This window comes from Eubalaena glacialis, chromosome 14, assembly GCF_028564815.1.
Source record: "Eubalaena glacialis isolate mEubGla1 chromosome 14, mEubGla1.1.hap2.+ XY, whole genome shotgun sequence".
NCBI classification, from domain to species: domain Eukaryota; kingdom Metazoa; phylum Chordata; class Mammalia; order Artiodactyla; family Balaenidae; genus Eubalaena; species Eubalaena glacialis.
In genome coordinates, this window is record NC_083729.1 from 36,605,813 (window position 1) to 36,629,604 (window position 23,792).

General features: G+C 36.8%; 1 protein-coding gene across 1 annotated transcript in view; it reads right to left on the reverse strand.

Annotated features, from left to right (window-relative positions):
• Nucleotides 1-3,456: 3,456 nt before the first annotated feature.
• LRPPRC (leucine rich pentatricopeptide repeat containing) overlaps nucleotides 3,457-23,792 on the reverse strand; it is a 110,371-nt gene continuing 90,035 nt past the window's right edge. The window contains exons 30-38 of the mRNA XM_061210707.1: nucleotides 23,386-23,512; nucleotides 17,621-17,709; nucleotides 13,770-13,974; nucleotides 11,275-11,414; nucleotides 11,023-11,138; nucleotides 8,597-8,671; nucleotides 7,245-7,329; nucleotides 5,515-5,657; nucleotides 3,457-3,616 (exon numbers count right to left, since the gene is read on the reverse strand). Of these exons, the coding sequence (XP_061066690.1) occupies nucleotides 3,560-3,616; nucleotides 5,515-5,657; nucleotides 7,245-7,329; nucleotides 8,597-8,671; nucleotides 11,023-11,138; nucleotides 11,275-11,414; nucleotides 13,770-13,974; nucleotides 17,621-17,709; nucleotides 23,386-23,512 (1,037 nt within the window). The 3' untranslated portion in view covers nucleotides 3,457-3,559. The remainder of the gene's footprint in view (nucleotides 3,617-5,514; nucleotides 5,658-7,244; nucleotides 7,330-8,596; nucleotides 8,672-11,022; nucleotides 11,139-11,274; nucleotides 11,415-13,769; nucleotides 13,975-17,620; nucleotides 17,710-23,385; nucleotides 23,513-23,792) is intronic.

Here is a 23,792-nt window from a genome sequence, read left to right on the forward strand (position 1 = left end):
GAACTCTCGAAACATGGATCCCGAGAGCCAACCATTGTCCAAATGAATGTGCAGAGATGGTAGATCTTAATTTGGTTAAGTGTTTTTTGCTCTACCTGGACCTGATGATGTTTATTTCATGCAAAAAAAAAAAAAAAAGACAAGTGCCTATTTTGACTTTGCTAATGCAGCTATTTTATTTGTACCAAGGCTGCATAATGTGGGCTTTGTGAAGTCCACAAGCCTGAAAGCAGGATACGTTTCTGTTGGAAACACTCAAGCTCATGATTGTACAACAGCAAAGCGATAAATTACCATGATTTTGTACCCCCTACAGCTACTAGTTCGACCATACTTCAGGAATGTTGCTTTCACTTACAGAAACTACAAATATTGGTTTTTCAAAAAGGCAAATATTAAGTGAATATTGTTTGCTCGAAGACATGAGAAAAAATGTGCACAGCACACACACTGCAGACAGACTGGAGAAATAAATTGTACCGGGAAGAACAATTTGCAATATAAAGCTTGCTTAATAATTTATTGGAACTTGAAAACTCAGTGATTATGCCAGGCACTGGGTATTTGATTCACTGGAAGAAAATACAGTGCTAGCTGTCCAGAGACTGCGAACACTTGTATTCATGTGAACGGTTTTTAAAAAATATTCTTATAGTTTAGAGATTCCAATTGGATCATTAACTGGATTTTTAACTGAGTTTAGGCTGGATTCCATCGGTTTTTTTGTAACCTCATAGTAAGTACGTGACTCTCAAAGTCCTGGCCGTGTGATATTATCGCTGTGATTCTGGGCAAATTAACTTCCCTAAGTTTCCTCACCGTGAATATCAGGCAAGAGGGGCACCTGACACATGGTAGAACCCACAGAACTGACCACTGACAACTCATGAATGTGCTAAGCTGGGGACACACAGACAGGAGACAAAGAACTGATCCTCAGGGAGTTTACAACCTGTGTGGTTGGTACCTGCTGCGCTTTCAAGTGGCTTCAGGTAGGCCCTGGAGAGAGAACAATTAATATTCTGGGTGGGAGAGGGGACACTGAAGCGACCTCCATGAGCATTCACAAGCGAGGAACAGGAGGAAGACGGGAGTGTGCTGAAGACAGCCCTGATGGAGTGGAGCCCACTCATCTGTGCAGCTGTAAAATGCGCCCTCTGTCTGACACTTAAAGCAAGATAAAACCCCCTCCCTTTTAAGTGTCATTCACCACACCCCCAACTCTAATTCTTGCCAACTTTGTACCTCAGAGATCTCAGACTGAGTATCTGTTTGTTCTTAAAACAGATAAGCAGTGACTTCCCTGGTTCCCCACTCACAACCTGTACACCATTTAAAACAAGGAAATTCCGGCCACAACAGAGGCCACCACACAATTTTTAATTAAAAATTTTAAGACTCAAGTCCTTGAAATGGCTTAAAGTGGTTATATAAAAATTTAATAAGATGAAAACGAAGAAGCCCACAGGTTGCTGGAATACAATTTATTCAAAGCATTTCACATTAAAATTATTAGGTTTAAATACACGAACATACAATTACATATAAAACACTGTACCTTCCCAAAGTTTATAATGACATTTACTTTTTAGAATTAGCTGTTTGCTTATAATTTGAATCTAAAAGGTACCATTGAGTGCTGCTATAATTGTGTTTATATTTCTATTTATTTCAATTTTGCTATTAGATATTTAGAAAGCATTTGTAAGCTCACCTAGAATATACAATGATTACATGTTAAATATTCACATTCAAAACAGGAAGCCAATACAGTGCTACAGATGCATGACTTGATAGTTCTTTAATGTATGTAATATACTGAATGGTCCAGCCTGCTGTTCAGAATGCTAGAAATGTTATTAAGCAGTAGAAAGCTCATCGAGGGATTTATATCTATTTCCTCTGTCCTAGACCCACATTTTACCAGAGTCCATATACAAGGCTGGCTTGGAGTCACTTCATGCAAATGAGATTGTACTCTGAGCTTCCCTAAAGATAACTGGGAAGTCCAGATTATGCCCCAAGGTTGTTCCTCATCTTAGAGACCTAATTCAATGACTATCAATAAAATTTAGCTCAACTATCTTATGGTTGGCATAACTACAAAATACAAAGCCTGCTTCAGTGGAAGCCCTAATGGAGTGAGGCTCATGGCAAATCAGGTAGTGTCAAAACAACACGTACAGGTCCTGCACCTACCTGGGGAGTACACAAAAGAAAGCTTTACTAAGTCTTCTAGGCTGGGACTCGGCACTGGCCGAGCCCTACTCCTTAGGTCTAACTCTACAAAACAGAGATGAAGCATGGTTGATGCCACGATGACATTTATTTTTTGGCTTCCCTCCATCAACCCTCCCTCTCACGCCATCTGCAGGCTGTAGGTGCAGAATGGTTGATCCCACAAGACACAGGTTAGCGGCATACACAGTGTGAGGCTGGCTTACTCCCCAAGGCAAGGTCTCCCTTCACGTAAATGGTGGGAACCAAGTAACCTCACTGAAACCAAAACAGTAGCTAATCACCGATTTCAAATGAACAAGGGATACACCAAAGTGGGGATAACTCTCAACAAAGCATTTTCAACTTTTTAAATAATATAATCCCCAAATAGGTTAACATTACATTAAGATGGTAAACTGTCTTGACTACCCATCTTAAATTCTTTTATAGTAACTATTTACAGTATAGATATTAACAGGCATGAAGGCCAATTTGAGGATAACTTTGATAAAACTGAATACAAACAGAGGTTTCACTCCTTCATATACTTACTCACATATTCACTGATATGCGGTATGAAGTAACAAGTCCAGTGTATGGTGTAGCTTGTGCTGATGAAGACCTGAAACCAAGATGAAGGAAATGCATTGCTCTTACTTCATGATCAAACTCACACTCAGGTGCAGTTTTGGAGACTCCAGTAAACAGAGGTTTGTGGGAGCCTCCATGGTAGAAGGCAAGGCATGGAGGGAGCACCCTGACCAAACAAGTCTCTTTGAGTCTTAGCTTCTCACTGGGAAATGAAGAGTGCTGGATTTGATGACTCCTGAGATGCCTTCTGGCGCCAACATTTTACAAAACTGGAAAAGTACGCAGGGCTTTACAGTAATAAAGAATTGTTACTTCATAAAATATTAAGCATTAGAAAGCCCCCATAGCATCATTTTGTCCAGCTCCAAAATTTTTCAGATAAACAATATTGACAAGCAAGTCTTAACTAAAGGAACAATCTTTTTATGAAAATAATAAATGAAATAGAGCTGGGAATCTGAAAAGTCAAATGGGAGAAGAACCCTGAAAAACTATGGCTTTTTACACCAGGAGCCTCAAGGAAAATGCCACAGATCTACATTGTAGGCAAAACCCAAAGAAGTCTAGTGACTTAGTATACACAGTTATTGTCAATAAGATGTTGATTATCATATATTATGAATAAATAAAAGTACATAAACAAAGTAACTTTTCATTTGTTTATTTTGTCCTCTCAAATATATTTAAAAAGTAACATTTTAGACACAGAATCACAAATACACACAAAACAAAGTAGTGCCGGCTTGCTTCACAAAGGGTTTTCCTTTGACTCCTTTAGCTGCTTTGCATAAAATTCAAAGCTTTCCTGTAGAGAAAAAAAAAAGGGAGGGAAGTTACAGATAAAAGTTACCAGCAAGAGGTGATGGTACAAAACTTAAAAACATAAAGTACTGCAAACTGGTTGCAAAGACTGCTGGGCCCACAGCAGCTGCCGTCTCCTCAAGCTTCAGCACTCCTCTGTTTCATGAAATCACCAGTTCAAGGGCCCCCAACTGAGAATTAAGGCACCAGGAGCCTCTGCTGTGTGTGTGCATGGGCAAGTGCATGCAGGTATTTACACCTGGGTATGGAAGGTCGAGGGGTTTGAAATAAACATGTTTTAGTGACTTTCAGTTCAATGAAACAATAAAAAGGAATTTTGCACCCATGATTTCTTTTATTAAACAAAGCAAAGTAAAACAAAATTTCCTAGGCAACCTACTGAATGGGAGAAAATATTTGTAAACATATATAGCTGATAAGGGGTTAACAGTCAAAATATACAAAGAATTTATATAACTCAATAGCAACAGGGGAACTGAACAGACATGTGGCCAAAGAACTACAGATGGCCAACAGGTACACGAAAAGTTGCTCAACATCACTGATAATCAGGGAAATATAAATAAAAAACACAGTGAGATATCACGTCACACCTGTTAGAATAGCTATTATCAAAAAGACTAGGAATAACAAACGTTGGCGAAGATATGGAGAAAAAGGAGCCCTTGTGCACTGTTGGTGGGAATGTAAATGGTGCAGCCACTACGGAGAACAGTATGGAGGTTCCTTGAAAAATTAAAAATAAAACTAACATATGATCTAGCAATTCCACTTTTGGGTATTCATCCAAAGAAAATGAAAACACTAATTCAAAAAAGATATATGCTCCCGCAGGTTCACTGCAGCATTTACAATAGCCAAGACATGGAAACAATCTAAATGTCCATCGATGGATGAAGGATAAAGAAAATGTCACACACACACACACACACACACACACACACACACAGAGGAATATTATCCAGCCGTAAAAAGAATGAAATCTTGTCATCTGCAACATGGATGGACCTTGATGGTATTATGCTAAGTGAAATATGTCAGACAGAAGAAGATAAACACTGTATGATCTCACTTACATCTGGAATCTGAAAAACAAAAACAAACAGAACTGAGCTCATGGATACAGAGAACAGATCAGTGGTTGCCTGAGGCCGGTGGGGGCAGGTTTAAGGAGGAGGAAGATGGGTAAAGGGGTTCAAACAGCACAAATTTCCAGTTATAAAATCGGTAAGTCAAGGGGATACAATGTACAGCACGGTGACTATGGTTAATAATACTGGATTGTATATTTGAAAACAGCTGGGAGAGCAGATCTTGAAAGTTTTTATCACAAGAAAAAAATTTTTCTTTTTTGACTATGCATGGTGGCAGATGTTAACTGGGCTTATTGTGGTGATCATTCTGCTATATATACAAATATTGAGTTATTATGTTGTATAGCTGTAACTAATATAATGTTGTCAATTATATTTCCATTAAAAAAAAATCCTAGATAAAGAAAACCCAACTTACTTAAAATGGAAATGAACAAGTAATTAACAGTGACATAATATGCTTAGCTATTGAAATACAGGCCATTAAACCCTATTTCAAGTTGAAATGAAGAGGGAACTGCCCCAAGGACATTTGATAAATTCATACCTACAGTTGAAGGTCTGAGACTGACCTTGTATTTTAAACCTCAGCCCCAGAGGGCTATGTTCTCCTGCAGCCAAACCCATGGCATGACTGTTCAGTTCCCGAAGCCCTCTCTGGAGGATCCTTCACAGAGATCTAATCCTCATGTAATTAAGTATTCAACTTACTTTTTATACATTATTATGAAGCACACACAAATCTTTAGAGGTATTTTTTTTCCCCTCTTAATTAAGAAATACTCACAGGGGGTTCAGTGAAAGGGACAGACTCTCCAGCATTCTTCAGCAAAACTGCGTAACGCTTTAGAAACAGATCATTCAATTTTACATCCTTCGCAGTCAAATTTTCATATAGTGCTTTAGCAGATGCGACATCACTGTCTAAGACTAGAGAAAAACATATTAATCACAGATAAAGCCAACCTATCTTCTTAATTTCCCAAAACACTTAGCCATTCAGGGACTCCTGGATCCCTTTATCCCAAAGCAAACGGATACTTAACTACGTTCAGCATTCATAATCTACAAGCTCCGCCCTTCCTTCCCCACACCTCTCATTCAGCATCACCCGCTATGAAAGAGAAGGAAAATGACAAATACAGCTATTTTAAAGACCCATGCTAGTTAAAGTGACCACAAACTGAAGTCTTCAATCATAAAGTAAGCACACACCATTCAACCTTCTTCTGCTTAAAACCACACTTTGAAATTAAGCTAATCCAGGGACTTCTGTGGTGAGGAGTGTGTAAAATAAATTATGTGGAAGTCTATGTCTACACCAACATCAAGATCAGCAGCTAAACAACACCAAAAGACTTTCCATATATTCTCCTATCCTAATAAGCAAAATAAGCAAATGAGGAATACAGTTAGCTACAATGACCAAAAAAAATCTTATATACATAAATATACATGAAAAAATCTACATACATCTATACAAGTTACACTAATATTTCACTTAATTGGATGATGAAGTAGCCTAGGGGCTAAGTTTAGCTGGCTTTCTACTTGTGGCTGATTTGCAAAAATTTTAATATTTTCCCTTTTACTAAAACTTCCTGATTTCCCTGCTCTTCTCCCTCCCAATTCCCAAGTGGGATTACACAATTTAATAGTAATTTTACGCTGTTTTACACTACTTCATCTTAGTTATTATTTAATATCTGCCAATTCCTCAAACGAAACTTTGAGAAACTTTATGATTATAGCACTATTTTGAAATACATCATGTTCCACTCATAAGGGTAGAAAAATGGAGAATTCTGATTGCTCAGTCTGGTGTCCTGCCAACAATAAAATCGACAAAGCAACTCTTTATTTACCCATTGCCTCAAGTGAGCAAATCAGTGGGTGTCAGATGGACAGGTGATCATAATTTACAAATCCTAACATTTATCTTGATTACTGAGGAAACTTTAGACTGGTTCCCTTTCATGTGCGATTGCCTGGCAATCAGGGAGGAAACTGCTTAAAAGACTAGAATTTCAGTTGTGACTGTAGGTAAAACCTTGGGGCTCACTTTTTAATTAAGGTGTTTGTTATTTCAAAGGAGTAGGTAGGCCACTGAAGGAGTAAACAGGCAAGTCAAGTGGCAGTCTCAAATATGTACCCACTTTACATTGTATTGGGTTGGCCAAAAAGTTCGTTCAGGTTTTTCCGTAACATCTTGGAGAGACTGGATTGGTTCCCAATGTGTACACCCAAGTGGACTTCCAAGTCCTTCCAGGAACCTGGGATCTTACTCAACAAATCAGGGCCCCTCAAAAGATGCTCAGAGATACTTTATGTTAACACTATATGAATAATTTCGTATTTTTCTTAAATAGTTTTAAAACATATCCTAAGGCTAAATAAATTTTGTACCATAAGCAATTCTCTGATATTTAGGATTACTGCCTTTGAGCTGAAGACTTAGTTGACTATACTACAAATATTTAAATCACTTAAATAATGAAGTCAGATTAAACTTATTACCATAGCTTTTCATGATGGAAGTGTATGCTTCTTCCTTTTCAGTTAATTCAGGAATCAATTCTAACAAAGACTTCACAGTTGGTGCCTAGAAAATTAAATATAGGTAACATTACCATGACTCAAAAGAACAGTGAAATAAAACACTGATATATGGACATTATACCCAAAAAACCTGACAATACCACAACAGAACTGCCTATTCAATTTAATGGACTATTTTCCCTTTTGTATATCTTAGTACAGTCGGCCCCCTGTATCCAGTGGGTTCTGAATCTGTGGATTCAACCAACCACGGACCAAAAAAAAAAAAAAAGAAAAAGAAAAAAAAATCCAGAAAGTCCAAAAAGGCAAACATTGAATTTGCTACAAATATTTACATAGCATTCACACTGTATTGGGTATTATAAGTAATCTAGAGATGATTTAAAGTACACAGATGATGTGTGGTAGGTTATCTGCAAATACTACACCATTTTATACAGTCTCTTTGAAAGGAAAAAAAGGACAACTAAATATTTTCTAAATGATATTTGTTGTAAATAAATACATGAGTCAGAGATAAAAAGTGCAATTAGGTAAATTTTTTTTTAAAGTGTGTGTATGTGTGGGGGAAGTATGTGAAAATTAAGGAAAACTAGACCTCCCAGAGTTGGAAACAACCTAAATGTTTCACATAAAACAAACATTACAATTGGTGCTCAGTTTAAAACTTCATAATATGCCCAAATAAACTAAGAACAGGGTTTCTGGTGCCCACTCACCATGTAAAATCGAATCTAAAAAAAATTTTTGAAATATGCTTTTATCCTTTTTTTTTTTTTTAAAACATCAAAAATAAGACTTGGCTCTGTTTCACACATACACACATACTTTTTAGTGTAAATAAGGTAACTGTACAAACTGAGAACATGAATCCGTGGCACATACCAGTTTTAAAGCTAACGGGTTCATCTACCTCATGGTTTCTACCTGAGCCACCTGACAGGAGACACTCTGCAGTAGGTGTCTCCCTCAGCAGTGCTTCTGCACTGTGAAACTTACCCAGTGACCCAAGCTATAGGATTCGTTTCTTACATTTCTAAGGGCCCTTCCTTGGGGCTCAATGCATAACTACAAGGATAGAGAATTCACTGCATGAACTTGTTTTGCATTTCCAATACAACCAAGGAGCCAGAACTGACTCTGCATCAACATCTAAAGAAGTAAACAAGCACAGGCCAGCAAGTGTTGAATCTCTATAGTATTTTTAGAAAAGGTCCTGAACTGACAAGCTCTTACATGATACTCAATACCTTTGAACAAGACTAGCTCATAGCATTATTGATTTGTCAGCAAGTACAATAGCACCGTACCTTTCCGGGTCTCCGAGAATTCCTAATACAGAACACCAAGAAAATTGGGGTTTGTTCAGCAATTGCACCACATCTCTAAAAATTGAAACATTATTTGGTAAGTGAAGGTTTTTGATAAACAAGCAGACAAAGGTGAATATTTCCAGTTAAGAAAGTTCACAATAATACAGTAATGTATCATTACCAATAGGAAGGTCTAACAGTCGACCAATGTTTTTTAAGGCAAGAAAAAAGAAAACAAGTGCAAGCTAGGCCAGGCTTTCGTGCATGTTGTCCTTGGCGCTGCAAGTATAAGGTCTGTTTAAAAAGCAAAGGGAAAAATTCAACCAACGCTTCCACAACCACAGAATGAGGTTTAGGACTGCAAAGAAAGAGGGAAAAAAGAAACACTATTCCCCTCCAATTATACTGCCAAGCATTCACAAGTGAGCTAGGGATCATAAGGTTAATTATACATTTAATAAGGTGTCAGGGAGATAACTGCTCGTTTCTTTATAAAAATTAAAATGTACAAAGCAAGTTCTCTTTAAAGTATAATTACCTACACTTATGCATACAAAAGGACTGATTTCAATCTCTCTATTTTATAAAAGGCTTTCATTGCGATAGACAGCCAGTGCTTGAGAAAGAGACAAAAGTTAAACTCAAAAAAAAAAAAAGTTTATATGACAGACCAGATAAATCAAGTGTCTATCCCATCTTAGATGCTACAGTAAAATCAAATATGGCAAGACATTATTTTAGTTTACACTCATCACAGATGTCATTCTCTTAAGTTTCTAAAAGCACATTGCTCTTTCAAAGCTTTAAAACACTGTCAATACTAAAATGACTAGTATAAAAAGAACTTTTGGGGACACACAGAACATTTACACTATAAACTGATGCTTTCGACATCTGTGAATAAAGTATTTTTCACTACAGCAAGAATAATCTTTTACTGTTTGACAAGCAGGTAAAGAATGGGTAAAGGGTTTATCATCTGAAACCTCAGTCTACTGAAGGGATAAAAACGAAAAGACAGCTGTTACAGCAACACTCGGCTGTCGCCAAGAGCCCTTGACAGGCCACTGTGGGTACATGCAGCTCTGAAGGCGGCTGCCACATCCCCACTGTCTCCCACTCTGGACTGCTCGCTAAGAAGAGCCTTGATCAACAAGCTGGTAAATGAAATACCAAGTGTGACTTCCTAAAGAGCTATCACAATAATGTGTTAAAGCTGAATGAATACTATCACACGTCCAGCTAGACATGCATATACCCTGAGTGGGTACACTTAGGTATGTACACACAAACATAAAGCATTGGAATTTATTCTTTTCAAGATAAAAGGTAAACATACCAAACCAAACAAGAAAATTCTCAACTAACTAGCATTTCTCTCTCTCCCGGAACAAAAGTAAAAAAGCCTTAGAGGCAGTGCCAATTTACACTTTTTACAAAAATGTTAACACAGAGAAATTTCTCAGGAATTCCTTTAAAAAATGGCTTGGATTCTACTGTCAAACTACATGAACTTTAAGAATCAAAAGTAGAGCTCCAGCAAATGAGTACAGTTTTACCTTCCCTATCTACTACTTAAGAGGTGCTGCAGCTTGCAAAAACGTTAAGTGAATATAATACTATTTACTACCAGAAATTGGTCCCAGGCCTCAATTTGACACAGGGAGTCTATACAAACACAGCCGTTGGCGGGATCACGGTGACTGTTTGACTGCCACCTGCTGGGAAGGGGCTCCCCGGCGGTGCCTGTTTGTGTACATTACCAGTGGCAGCTACGATCACCCACCGTTCTCTCGGCACTTGGCGCGCGGCTTTATATTTAGTGCTGTTAAAATGGCATGAATGCAGTTGTCTCCTTCCCTGAAGATTGCTAATTTAACTGAGAGAGTGCGGGCCACAGAGACCTGCATTTGTCATTTAATGTGTCTGTGACACACAAGTGAATAGAAAGCAAATTCTTAATAAATCTTGAATAAGGCACTGAGAATGTTTGAGTATTCAAGAAAAGCTGTACTTGAAAAGCAAACATTTCCTACTTTTTGTTTGCAAACTGTGTTGCCATGGCGATGCACGGTATTTATAGAGCGCTAGAGAAATTAAACTAGGAAATCAAAGGAATTGCTTTGCATTACCTATCTGCACAGAAACATTTGTCTTTAAATCATTTTGGCAAAACATGTCTTCCCCCACCCCCACTCAAATCTAAAGACATTTCTAGTCCGATTTAGCATCTTTAAAACCAGCAACCTGTAACTTACAATCCAGTCCCCTGTCATGTAACCTTGATTCACGTTCAAATTTAAATGTGCAGGCAGCACCACACTTCATTTCCGGTATTCTACCACACACCTGAGTCTAGTAATTTCTCAACTGACTTCTCACAAGCCACAAGCCCCACTGCTCCATGTGTGGTGGGTCATTACCTGTAGGAGAGCTCTGGCATCATCCACCTTGCCTGAATCCACAAGCTGAAGGAAAAGATCGGTGACAGGTTTGTAAATTGCAAACTGATTGGCCAATCTCTCCGCCATGATGCTTACTGAAAAAAATGACAGGTAAGAAAAATCTTTCATTTAAACAGTGGTATAACTAACTCATCCACCAAAGAAAGTCAGTCCAGACTCACTAGAGAGAAAAAGTGCTTCTGTGTTCTTTGGCTAGAACAGCTAACTTACTCTTTTCAAGTGCTGGTTCCAACTGCTCCTCTATGACTTTTCGGAATAAGTATGCCAAGCCAAAGTACTGAGGTTCCATGGTTTGGTTCCCTGAAGTAACCATATTTTCAATGTTTTCTATTGCACCATCTATGTTATTGCTGTAAAAGAAAGTAAAATAAATTATAAGGAAATATTTGCTTTAGTATTAATATTGCAGGCAGTTTCAGTATGAGCACTTTGGGATTCACACATGCAAGCACTTTAGGAAAAAAAGGAAATATATTTACAATTAACCAGATAAAAAACACTATGCAAGTTGAACCCAATCACATTTAGGTGGCAAAAGCAATCACCGGGTGCTTCATGCTACAGTAACTGAAGTAGCTGCTTATTTTAAAAAACTGCTCTAGAGACAAGATCAAACAACTATATAGAGTAAGAATTAAAGACGGTAACTTAAAAAATTATTGTATCTCAAAGATTTGATTCTGCAGCTGTTTGGATGTAAAATGAAAACTTGTTTAAATGCTATGTAACTCTGGCATTATAATCTGCACTGGTCACTACCGCATGAAGTAAAGATAATGTATTACATCTCAGGATTCTTAAAAATGCTGATGAAAAAAAAATGCTGATGATGTCTTCAAAAGGTATATTTTCATGTCTCTCAACCCACAGTCACTACAATTTGTTTTTGTCAGGTAATATATAACATTTGAAAAATATTCAATTTATACTAAAATTCTCAGAAAAAAGTATCTTCACACTTTTTATTTTAAAAAATTAATTACATGGCCTTACGTAACAAGTTATGATAAAAAATTATCTTTATGACTATCTTTTTGGTTAAGGTGCTCTTTAATTGATACTTTAGTTATGATATGGCACTCGAAATCCAAATAATCAATTTTATGTTGGAATTATTACCTAAAACAAGAATTCTCTAAAAATGAGTACGCCATTACAATAAATTTTTCTTACGGGTTTTAGTTAGAGAATTATTTAATAGTGAATAAAAACATATTCTCGGCCTCATATAAAACTCTGTTTGTATGGTAACATTTAAAATTTCATCCAGGGGCTTCCTGGTGGCGCAGTGGTTAAGAATCTGCCTGCCAATGCAGGGGACACGGGTTCGAGCCCTGGGCCGGGAAGATCCCACATGCTGCCGAGCAACTAAGCCCGTTCGCCACAACTACTGAGACTGTGCTCTAGAGCCTGTGAGCCACAACTACTGAAGCCTGCGTGCCACAACTACTGAAGCCCGTGTGCCTAGAGCCCATGCTCCGCAACAAGAGAAGCCACCGGGCTTCCCTGGTGGCGCAGTGGTTGAGAATCTGCCTGCCAATGCAGGGGACATGGGTTCGAGCCCTGGTCTGGGAAGATCCCACATGCCACGGAGCAAATGGGCCCGTGAGCCACAATTACTGAGCCTGCGCGTCTGGAGCCTGTGCTCCGCAACAAGAGAGGCCGCGATAGTGAGAGGCCCGCGCACCGCAATGAAGAGTGGCCTCCACTTGCCGCAACTAGAGAAAGCCCTCGCACAGAAACGAAGACCCAACACAGCCAAAAATAAATAAATAAATAAATAAAAAAATTAAAAAAAAAAAAAAGAGTAGCCCCTGCTCGCCACAACTAGAGAAAGCCCGTGTGCAGCAACAAAGACTTGGATAATTTTCTGGATCTTCTAACTTAAAATAATCACATTTTCTTATTAAAGGAAAAGTTTAAAGTTCTATCTGGGGAAATAGTTTTAAAAGGGTGAAAAACAAAACAAAACCTCTTCTCTGCCCAAAGAAAGAGGAACAAAAACCCCTGTAAAAACCAACATGACATTTTCATATCACAACCCATTAAATGTATGTAGGATTAACTGCTAAAGAACATTTTTTTCTAAAAGCATGAAAAATGTCAATTCCATAATTACCCCCCATGAATCTTTAACTTTGCTACTGAGGTTAATAAAAATCTAGTTCTTATTTACTTCTACAGTAGTGATTCTCAACAAGGAATCTAGAAATGGTGGCATGAGAATCATCTCTAAATACCTCCCTTTGTGTGGATGTGTGTTGACAGGGGTGGATGGGTAGGAGGGTGGGGAAGATGGAAATGTGTATTTTTAACAAGCTTGCTGGGCCTTCCGTTTCACTATGTTCTGGTAGAGTGTCACCTTCAAGTGTTGCTGACATTCAAATGAACTTATTTTTCACTTTTGCAACCAAGTGTTTCAACAAGGGCCTGGAATGTATGAATGAGAAAAGTTACCAACCGTGAAGCAAGTTTTATGAATTTGAAAATTTTGATAAATGTTGTTTAAGATTTAATTTAAAGCTAAAACATATTTTGTTAACATATAATTATTCCCTGATAGCTATAGAATAATCAGCAACTGGCATCAATACTTCCTCTGTAGTTGATACGGTTTCTAATACCCTAGTTTTTTAAAAGGTGGGATTTGAGATAACGTTCCTTCCAGTAGCCAATGGAGAAAAAGAAAGCTCGCAAATACTCACTTCTTTATTTGTGCCAAAGCAATGTTATTGATGAAAACCATACGGGAAAGTCCAATTGAATCTTCCAGTCCATTTACCAACTTCTGAATGTCTTGTATGCTTTCTGTATCACCCTTCAAGGCACATGCCTGAATAAGGCGGGTCACTGCTACCCTAGAAGGTATCTGCTCCAGATCCAAGGCTGTTTTTAGTGTTGTTAGAGCATCTACAATAGAAGAGCAGGTGACAGAGCTTTTCTTATATGAACCGTACTGACTTTAATGTGTTTTGAAAACTAGCTTTTAAATATGAGCACCAAATGTCTATACACAAAAAGCTATGAATAATTTATTCTATATTACAGAAAATATTAATACTTTATGAGAAACCTAAAAAAAAAAAATAAAGATTTATTTGACTGTAAGATGTCAGAGACCAGAGAAATTTCTTCTTTAAGTCACAGAGAAAATGCAGATGTTACTGACAGAATGTGGATTCCATTCAGGGATAACATTTAGTGACTAATCTCAAAGAAGTCGACAAGTTCAGAGAAATATAAATAAGGAAAAATTTTAAAAAATAAAGACCTTCCAAAAGTATGTAACCTCTACCCACATTCATACTTTCCCAGATTTTATTACACTCAAAAGATTCATGATTATCAAAATCTTCTAATACCGCAAAGATTCTTTCTTGAAAACAATGTCTCTTTCTAATCCAAAAAGGACTGATCATACAAGAAGAGCAGCCAAACTGGAACATTCAACTTACACACTAACAAATTTATTTTACACGATTACATATCTTGCAGATATTTTCTTACACTGATTTTTCGGAGAAAATAAAGCTCATCAGATTCCCAGGGAGAAACCCCTCAGGAGTTTCTTTTGTTTTTTTTTTTTTTTTAAAGTATCATACTTACAAGTATGTGATTATGGATAAATATGGAATATCCTTCTGATTTACTGATTTAAGTGCCAGGGTAGCAAAATCATTATATTAAATAAAGTGGTGGACTGCAGGGAAAATGTAATACTTAGCACAACAATCACTGCTACCAAAGAAAACTTCATGGCTCTATAGAAATTAAAGCAGTGTAACCTACACAAAACTAAGACCCTCAAAGCAGCTTTCCAAATAACAGTCTATCTTTAACAGAGAATGGGGAAAGGGTAATAATTAAACACTCTATTAAAAGTGATACAGTAAAAGACATCATGAATTTAAGTATTTATTACTGAATAAACAATTTATTATTACTCCAAATCTACATTCTAAACCAGTGATTCTCAAACGGGGAAAAGGGAAAATAGGCAGTTTAAAAGGCATATTCAATAAAATTTTATAAATACACACGAACATACAGGAAACAAAAAATGTTATTTATACTACTTTAATAATATTATCTATAGAAAATAAACTTGATAAAATCTTAACTGGTGGTCATACACAGATAATATGGAATATTTTTATTAGCCAAGAATATTGTCAGCCAGGAAGGATCTTCCCACACCAGTGGATCAAATGGCAACAAAAATAAGATAACAATGGTGATGACAGTAACTCGCATTTACTGAGCTTTTACTACATTTGTTGAGCACTTACTACATGCCAGACACAGTATTAAGCAGTCACACTCACAACTACCCTCTGAGGTAAGTACCAAATTTATATGTGGGAAACTGAGGCACAGATAATTTAAATAATTTCCCCAAGGTCATACTGTTAGATACCAACCCAAGAATCTAACCACCCCAGAGCCTGCATCTATGGGTGCATGTGTGTGTGAAAGAGTGGAGGATAGAGGAGAAGAGATCATTTTATGTCTATGCAAAGGGAGCATGGGACCTTGGAACCGAAATCATATTCCCATACAGGGCTGGCCTTCTGGACAGTTCATGATTTACGGGACACCAAAAGCAGTATCCATCCACACCCCTCCCCCTGAGTCCTTATCACACTGTCACCTAATTTACTAGTAATATTGATTATATTGCAAAGGTATGATGTATCAGTTATTAATATTCCAGAACAGCATTTGAACTGGCTTTATTTTTCTGCCTGCTTTAGATGGAATTGAGAAAAAGCAACCTGAATTTTTTTTTTTTAATTGGGAGCTCTAGTCAGCCATGGAGCAAAATAAGGAGATGTGGATAGTGCCAACAGCATTCCCATCCTTGACAATGACCACAGTAGGTTAGTCCGTGGCGAGGCATTGGGAGGTGGGTTCATAGCTTCTGCTCTCAACCAACCTCCAGGTGAACAGCTGAAAACAGATGTGAAATTATATCATAGTTTCTTGTTGTCTTCACAGGGTACCTAACATACAAGTGGGATAGCAGTCAAGTTAAACACTGATCAGATTCAGCTCAAGAATTAACCCCTTGAAATTAAAAAAGTATTTTATTCTGATCTCCATGTCTACAAAATGTCATTTACAAAAATGAGCTTATTTATATAGGGAGCGAGTTTAATTTTTCAACGTTTTAAAATTGTTTATCAGGGACTTCCATGGAGGTCCAGTGGTTAAGACTCCACTCTTCCACTGCAGGGGGCACGGGTTCGATCCCTGGTCAGGGAACTAAGATTCCACATGCCGTGTGTCACGGCCAAAAAATAAAATAAAATTTTAAAAAGTAGAAAAAAATTGTTTTTAAATATCTACTTGCCAAAAAGCCTCTTCTATTGCAAAGAAAATGAAAGCTTTTAAAGTTTTAATAGCAAGCCCTACAACACTCAATTATGACTGAAGGCTGTCTAACAGACTGGTCCTGCCTGTAGAATACTGAGGCAGCAATTTTGCATAGGCAGAAATCATCACTTACATATTCAGTCCTAACCAATTAGGAAGACGTCCAAAGACCAATACCTCTAGGCATTACAGGCAACATTAAAGCTGCACAATTAGACAGCAACTTTCAGAGATGTGAAATTATTTTATAAGCATGCAAGTGAGGAGTATATACAGAGTGAGGAAGAAACTAGGCAACATATTTAACGGTTAAAGAGCTGTTTCAACCTTCCTTAAAGAGTTCCTAAGTGTGTTTTGTTGTATCAGCAAAATCATGGTGTTACTGTATCGACTAAAATTCAAATGTAAAATTAAATGTGGAAAGATGCTTATCTAAATTTAAGAGATTCATCATTTTTCCCCTTGGGAGCTCATTCATAAGACCATCCGATCCAAATCCATCCCTCTGCAAACCCATAAACAGCCTCTACCAAACAAATGGCCTCATCCCAACCCTCCCCAAAGTCATCTCCACATTTTTCTGGTGTTATCCTCTTAATTCAAAAACTCGAAACTCCAAACAAACACCGTATCTTACTGCTGTTGGTATTATGAACTATTAAAAAAGTATTAGATTCAGTTTTAAAAATCAATATTATAATCATTTGGTGCACAATCCCACACATTTAACACTCAATTTAACTCATTTGCTAACTCACATACAACCAACACAATATGCAAGAAACAACTGCTGGGAATTGTTTCAGATGCTCTAAAGTATGTTAATTTCCAAAGCAAAATGACTTGTGCTGTGAATTTTAACGCACTTGAAAGCCTGTACTTTCTCTCCTTCTGGAACACAAATTTTGCATGTCTGAAGAGCTGTGATTCATCTTAAGAAAACCCATCTTGTGTTAAATGGAATGGAAACTGGACTAAGTGGTCAAATGACAAGTACATTCATATTCAAGCTGTATTATAAATGCATGTACAGTAATTTACGTCTCTCAGCTACCACAAAAGGCTCTTGATAAGCAGGTAATTTGCTAAATGGACTCCTTTATCCAAGTATTCGAAGGGCGTTACAAGAAAAATCTGCAGAGGCATTAATGTGACGTAAAGGTCAAGCATTGTGACATACCTTTCAAATAATCCCGCCTAACTTGCGTTATGATGAGGAGGCTGTTGGCAGCATCGTTCAGTGTGAAGCCCTTGATGTGGGTCTCAGCGCTAAAAGAAGCAGACATTTAGAAAGGAATTACTGACATGCTTCTGATACGATAATAAATGGTTGAGCACCAAGGTGAAATTATAAAAACTACTGTTCGTATGTTAAAAATATTGCTGCAAAATATCGACCTGGAGACAGCTTTTGTGTTATCCTGTCAATGGTTATAGAAGGATAATTTTTTTTTACATTCTGACAGATGACAAAGTTGGAAATGAGCAACAAAAGAAACAAAGTACAAGATTTTTTTTAAACAATCGGTTCAGATTCTTGAATGCTGACATATTAGATGACTAAAATAACTGCATGCCCTGCATTGTTCTGCTGTATCCTAAGCTGGATACTTTTTCCTCTTTTTTCTACACTCACCATAATTATAAAATGTAAAACTATTCTTTCGGCAACAAAAATGAGCATTTATTTTCAGCACTTTATATTTTAAATATAAACTAAAGCATATTACTAACACCGTATCATTTGGTTGATTAATTTTCAAATTTCTGTCATCTAGATACACACAATTTTTAAAGGTGAATATACTGCAGAACTAAAACCACTGCTACATTAAAATGTAAAATTTCATACAATCTTGTCCCAGCCTTAAATTTGAAACCCCCCAACTTTTTAAAACTCAAGAGCAAAAACTCGCTTTTCTTATGACTAAAACCTACATAATTAAAAAAAAAAGAAAAAAGAAAAAAGAAAAAGAAAAAGAAGAAGAAGAAGAAATACTCTAGCCAGAGATGATTTCTGTTTGCTACACTGTTTGCATATCTCCTGTGATGAAATTTCAGCATCCTTAATGCCCCTAGGGTTTATCTCCCGATTAGGAAATCTCCACAGGTCAAAAGGAGCAAAAGCAATTGCTGCCATTTGCCTTATCAAGCTCAGTGATGATCTTGCTGCCAAAAACCTCGGCCTACCGACATGAACATCTAAGTTGAGCAGATTGCGAGAAAAGCAGGGTCACTGCTAAATTATTCTCGTCAATCCCAAGAAAATCCTCCAAAGACACCGTGACGTGCCCATCCTCTCAGTCACTTTCAGCCTCTGAGGTTCCCCCCTACTTTCCCTGGGGGAAGGATTTTCTTATCCCCCGAATGATCCTCTTAATCCCACCAAAGCACCCACTGCTCAGTTTGACTTTTTTCCTTTATCCCATCTGTCAAAGCTCCTAAGTCAAAAACTCATACAGGAGACTATAAACTGCAGAAAATAAAGGATTTACTTTCTCAATCGTTAGCATGATTAAATAAACAAGGAGACACTATCAAAATTAAGCTCACTTTTTATGCCAACATTATTACATGTATTATACCATATTTACTTGAAAATATTTCCTAAAATTCATTAAAACCATAAGGTAGCAAAACTTGACATCACACTTGATTGTCAAACCTTTTGAAAATCTCAAAACACAGAACATTTTTCTTTTAATAATCTCTTCCTATCTCAAGAAGGTGTGCATTCAATACACATTTGAAAGTGAGGATAAATAGGAAGAAAACTCTCCCCACCTCTATTACATGCTGAACATATACATGTTTTACATATGTAGAAACTGACCAATCACAACCAAAATATATTCCAAACTGGCAAAGGGAGAAAAACTACAGAAGGTACTGGTGATTTTGCAGTGGGCTCATTCATACAATAAAATAAGAGAAGTTTACTTCTGACTCATAATTTTGATCTTTCCTTTTGGAAAAAAATCTAGTACAGAGATGTCAAATCAAACTTCCTGTGATGATGAGAATATTCTTTATCCATGCTGTCCAAGAGGGTAGCCACCAGCTACATGTGGCTACCTGGCTACTGTGATGGAGGAATGGAAACTTTAATTATATTTAATTTTAATAATTTAAATTTAAGTGGGCACTTATGGCTAGTGGCTACTGGACTGGACAGCACAGAATTCCAGACATTTTCTTTTCATTTTCAGAACTGCTAAAATAAAGGGAAAAAAATTGCAGAGTGAAGGGGTATCAATCTTTTAACTTACAATCAACTGCAAAAATTACTCTGTCTTAACCAAAGAAGATAGTATCACATGGAAAGTTTCATATTAGAGATTTCAGAGCTATGACTGGTCTATGGATTGTACTTATATAACACGCACATAGGACATTAGGCAGTGATTAGAATTTATCTTACTTTGGAAAACAAAAACTGGCCAATCCAGTAAAAACCATCAGTTATTAATTTAGCATTATTTTTAGACAGAATAAAATAAGAAGCTAGTAGGAACAAGAGAAAATGAAGTGCTATTCTTGAAAGATAAAGCAGAGCTAATCACCACATGATTCTCAAGTTTCCTAAGAATACAGTTCAGTGTTAACAGAGGTTTAAAATAACAATTTATAACCATTACTGCTCTACGGATAAGCAGTTCCCCTCCCTTGAAAGAATTCACTATACCTAAATTTTTATTTTGAAACACGAGGAAATGTTGTAATTCTAACTAAAAATGAAAGAAAGTCATTCTTTCTTTTTTTCTTTCAAAAATTTTAAAGGCATCTGTTACTTTTGAGGTTCCATTACTTGTTGGGAAGGTTAAATAACCTTCTTAATAAAACTGCAGAAATCTCACTAGTAGTCAAGTGAATCTGCAACACATTAGAGACAGCAAAGGTACAGCAAAAACAAAGACTGCATTAGTTCACAGGGAAAACAACTGCTCTTAAGATTGAACAGGTGGCATCATGTAGGTAACTGTAATAGACTGCTATTTATAGAGTAATATGAGAGTAGTAGTGCCAGAATAATACTGGGGGTACCACCACTTATTACAGTAGCTCATTTGGTCACACCATATTACAATAAAGATGCCTCTAAAAAAAAAAGCAACAACTGTTTTTCATTCTGATCACTGATGCAGAGCCAGAAGGGGAAGAGATGACCTAGTGGAACATTGGCAACGCTGGAACCAGGAAATAAATCCAGAGAAGTTATATGACATTCCTTCAGTAACAGAGAACTGGAACTCTAACTTCCGCTTCTGAATTCCCAGTCCAGAGTTATTTTCAAAAGTACCCAATGTAGATCTAACCCAAGATACGATTCTTCATAGTCAGATATAACGTTTTATTGGTTCAAGGAAAAGGATGTGCACAGATCCCCAGATTAAGTGCCTCTGGGCATTCTAAAGCTTGGCATCTAGGATTCTCTTTGGGCCCACACAACTACATGGGGAAGGCAGCTACAAAACACTCCCGGAAGGATAACACAGGGAAGATAAAAGTAACCTCAGGAGTACAGAAAGGTTTCATGAACATCTAGAGAGGGAGGGAAGGAAAGAAGATGAACCTACATTTTACAGGTTGTGGACATAAGTGTAAATAGAAGGGCTGTGCTTATAACCATCTTCTAGGTCAACAGCTTTCACACTTGTTTGATCAAGATTCTCACTCAGACATAGTAAGATGTTTTACGGTACATACCAGCACATTGATATACAGATGCACATATAACTGAAAGCAAACGTTCACAAAGTATCTTTACTACATGGAATGTTTTGATATTTTCTATTCTATTTCACTAAAAAAGATGTTGATTCTGCCCCACTAAATAGAGTCCATGATCCACTAACAGGTTATAAATGCAATTTGAAAAACTACTCTAGATCAGGGGTCTTCAGCAAGAGGTATGCACACTGTGTGAATGCTCTAGGGTGAGGCAAGAAAATGTTTAAGTTTCTATTTTTAAATCTTATTCTCCAAAAAACTGCTATTTTTGGAGTATGTTCTATAATACACTTACATATCATATACTTACAGTAGTACAGCTCACTGATAAATGGTATGTGATCAAAATGTTTAAGACGTCATTCTTGACTCACCTGGGGTGTTTAGTAAAACGCAGATTTCTGGGCCCCACGCCAGATCAGGTGAGTCAGAACCTTTGGGGTGGGCGGTGGGTTATCTGTTTATGCTACCAGAATGTGAGGCTCACCATTCTAGAACAAGCCCAATTAAAATGAAAGAATTATAATCTGTACTTTTGGGAAGTATTTCAGAGGTCTTTGTGACCAACCTCAGGATTAAAAGACTTTTGAAAAAGTTCCTTCTTTGCTTCCATCTCCTCAGTTAATCATACCCAATTCTCAACACAAAATGTTCCTCTCTTTTTTCTGCCACCCTTTCCTCCCAAATCACTGTTGCTTCAAAACACCTTTGATAATTGTGGATAGTGTTTAGATAATAATTTTCCAAGAAAAGTAACTGTAGGAAAAAACCTGCACCTCCTGGATGACTTCAATGGTTATAGATGACAGGATGTTGTTCAATGTCACATTTTCCAAGTCACTAATTGAGGATGTACTGAGTATTCCAGAGATAGATAATTTAATTAGCAACTGAGTAAAAACACAAATGAGACACAATGCATTAAAAACCTGAACTTAAAAGTCTCAGTGTGACTGTCCTATATCAAGACATACAAGTGATTCAAGATCATAGATATATATGGTGTATGTATGTATCCATATATATATAGTACTTATATGTATATATATGAATATATATATATACTGTGTGTGTGTGTATATGTCAATAGATACAGATATATTCCCACAGACAAGTACAGTCATACACAACGTATTTTTCAAAATGTACTGAAACATAAACAGTAAACACGGCCCTATGGTGCATAAGTTTAACATAACACTAATATGAAAGCCAGGTTTTCCAGTGAATTCCAAGAATGGCAAACACCCATTTTCTATTCAGGATTCTAATATTCCAAAAGTGCTGCGACTTAAAAATTTTGAAGGCCAAAAGTTAGCCAGGAGAGATTATTTCAAAACTTACAATATACTAGGAAAAGGCTGACCTTTGCCATTGAAAATAAAGCTATTGACTCATCAACAGGACAGGTGTACCTTCCAGAGCAGGTGACCTTGATCTTCTCCTTTCTAGGCCCTTTCTGATTAATTACTTAACTTTTGAAGGTAACTCCTTGGGGATAAGACAACAGAGTCAGTTAACTGACACAACACCAGGGAAGAAAACTTTATTCTCGTTCTGATTAACAAAGTATTTTACTCTAGGGAACTAGCCAGAGACAAAACCACTACCGCCACTAACACCAACACCACTAAACAGATTACAAAACAAGAAGGGGAAAGAGAAAAGGTATTTAAAATGTATTGAGTACCATATATTTTCTCTACTTCACTATATCTCCTTCAATAACTAGAAGAAATCATTAATGTAAGGTTTATTATCATCTACTCATTATACAGAAGAAAAACTGAGGCTCAGAGATAGGAGGAAATTTTCCCACGAGCTTTCAAGTAAGATTCAAACCCTTGCCTAAGTTCAAAGCCCTTGGTGTCTTCATGTATCAGGCTGCTTCCACCATAAAAGGTACACAGATCGAGTTGCTGAACAAGAAACAGAATATGATTTAAAAAACTACTTTTCTACATATTAATAGAATACATGAGCTGTGAGGTTACATAAGGTAAAATAAAATATACTGCAGTGTGCAGGGCCAATAAAAGTTATATTTTTTGTAGGTTAAAAACCCCCATAAAATTAGAAAACCATTTCATATAATTTTTGTGACTAGTTGAAGACAATTAAGCAACTGCTACCACAATACATCATTAGAAAAATCCTAGTGATAGTTGATATTTTGTTTTAAGTGTGAGGTTTAATAGATGAACTAATACTTACAAATCTTTCACTTGCATTGCTTGTGTAGGATTATCCTTCATCAACAGTAAGTTTATAAGACTGGCATAAGTTTCACTATTGAACACAATGTTTTGCTTTTTCCCTTTCAGGAAAATATTAAATGCATCTATGAAGGAAAAAAACAACAAAAAATGAGATGACATTATTCTGAAATGGCAAAAAAGGAGGGGGAAAAGCCCTAGAACAAAGCCCCAAACCCCCATATTTCTGCTTCTTTTAATACTCACTCACTATACCACTCTACAGAGACACACACACTGACCAAGCAAGCAGATGTTATCACTCTTCCAATCTTTAAAAAACAAAGTGACAGTTATGAAAACTACTACTTAATCCAGATGGATGGTACCAGAAAGGGCTTCATTTTAAAATTATTTTTCATACTA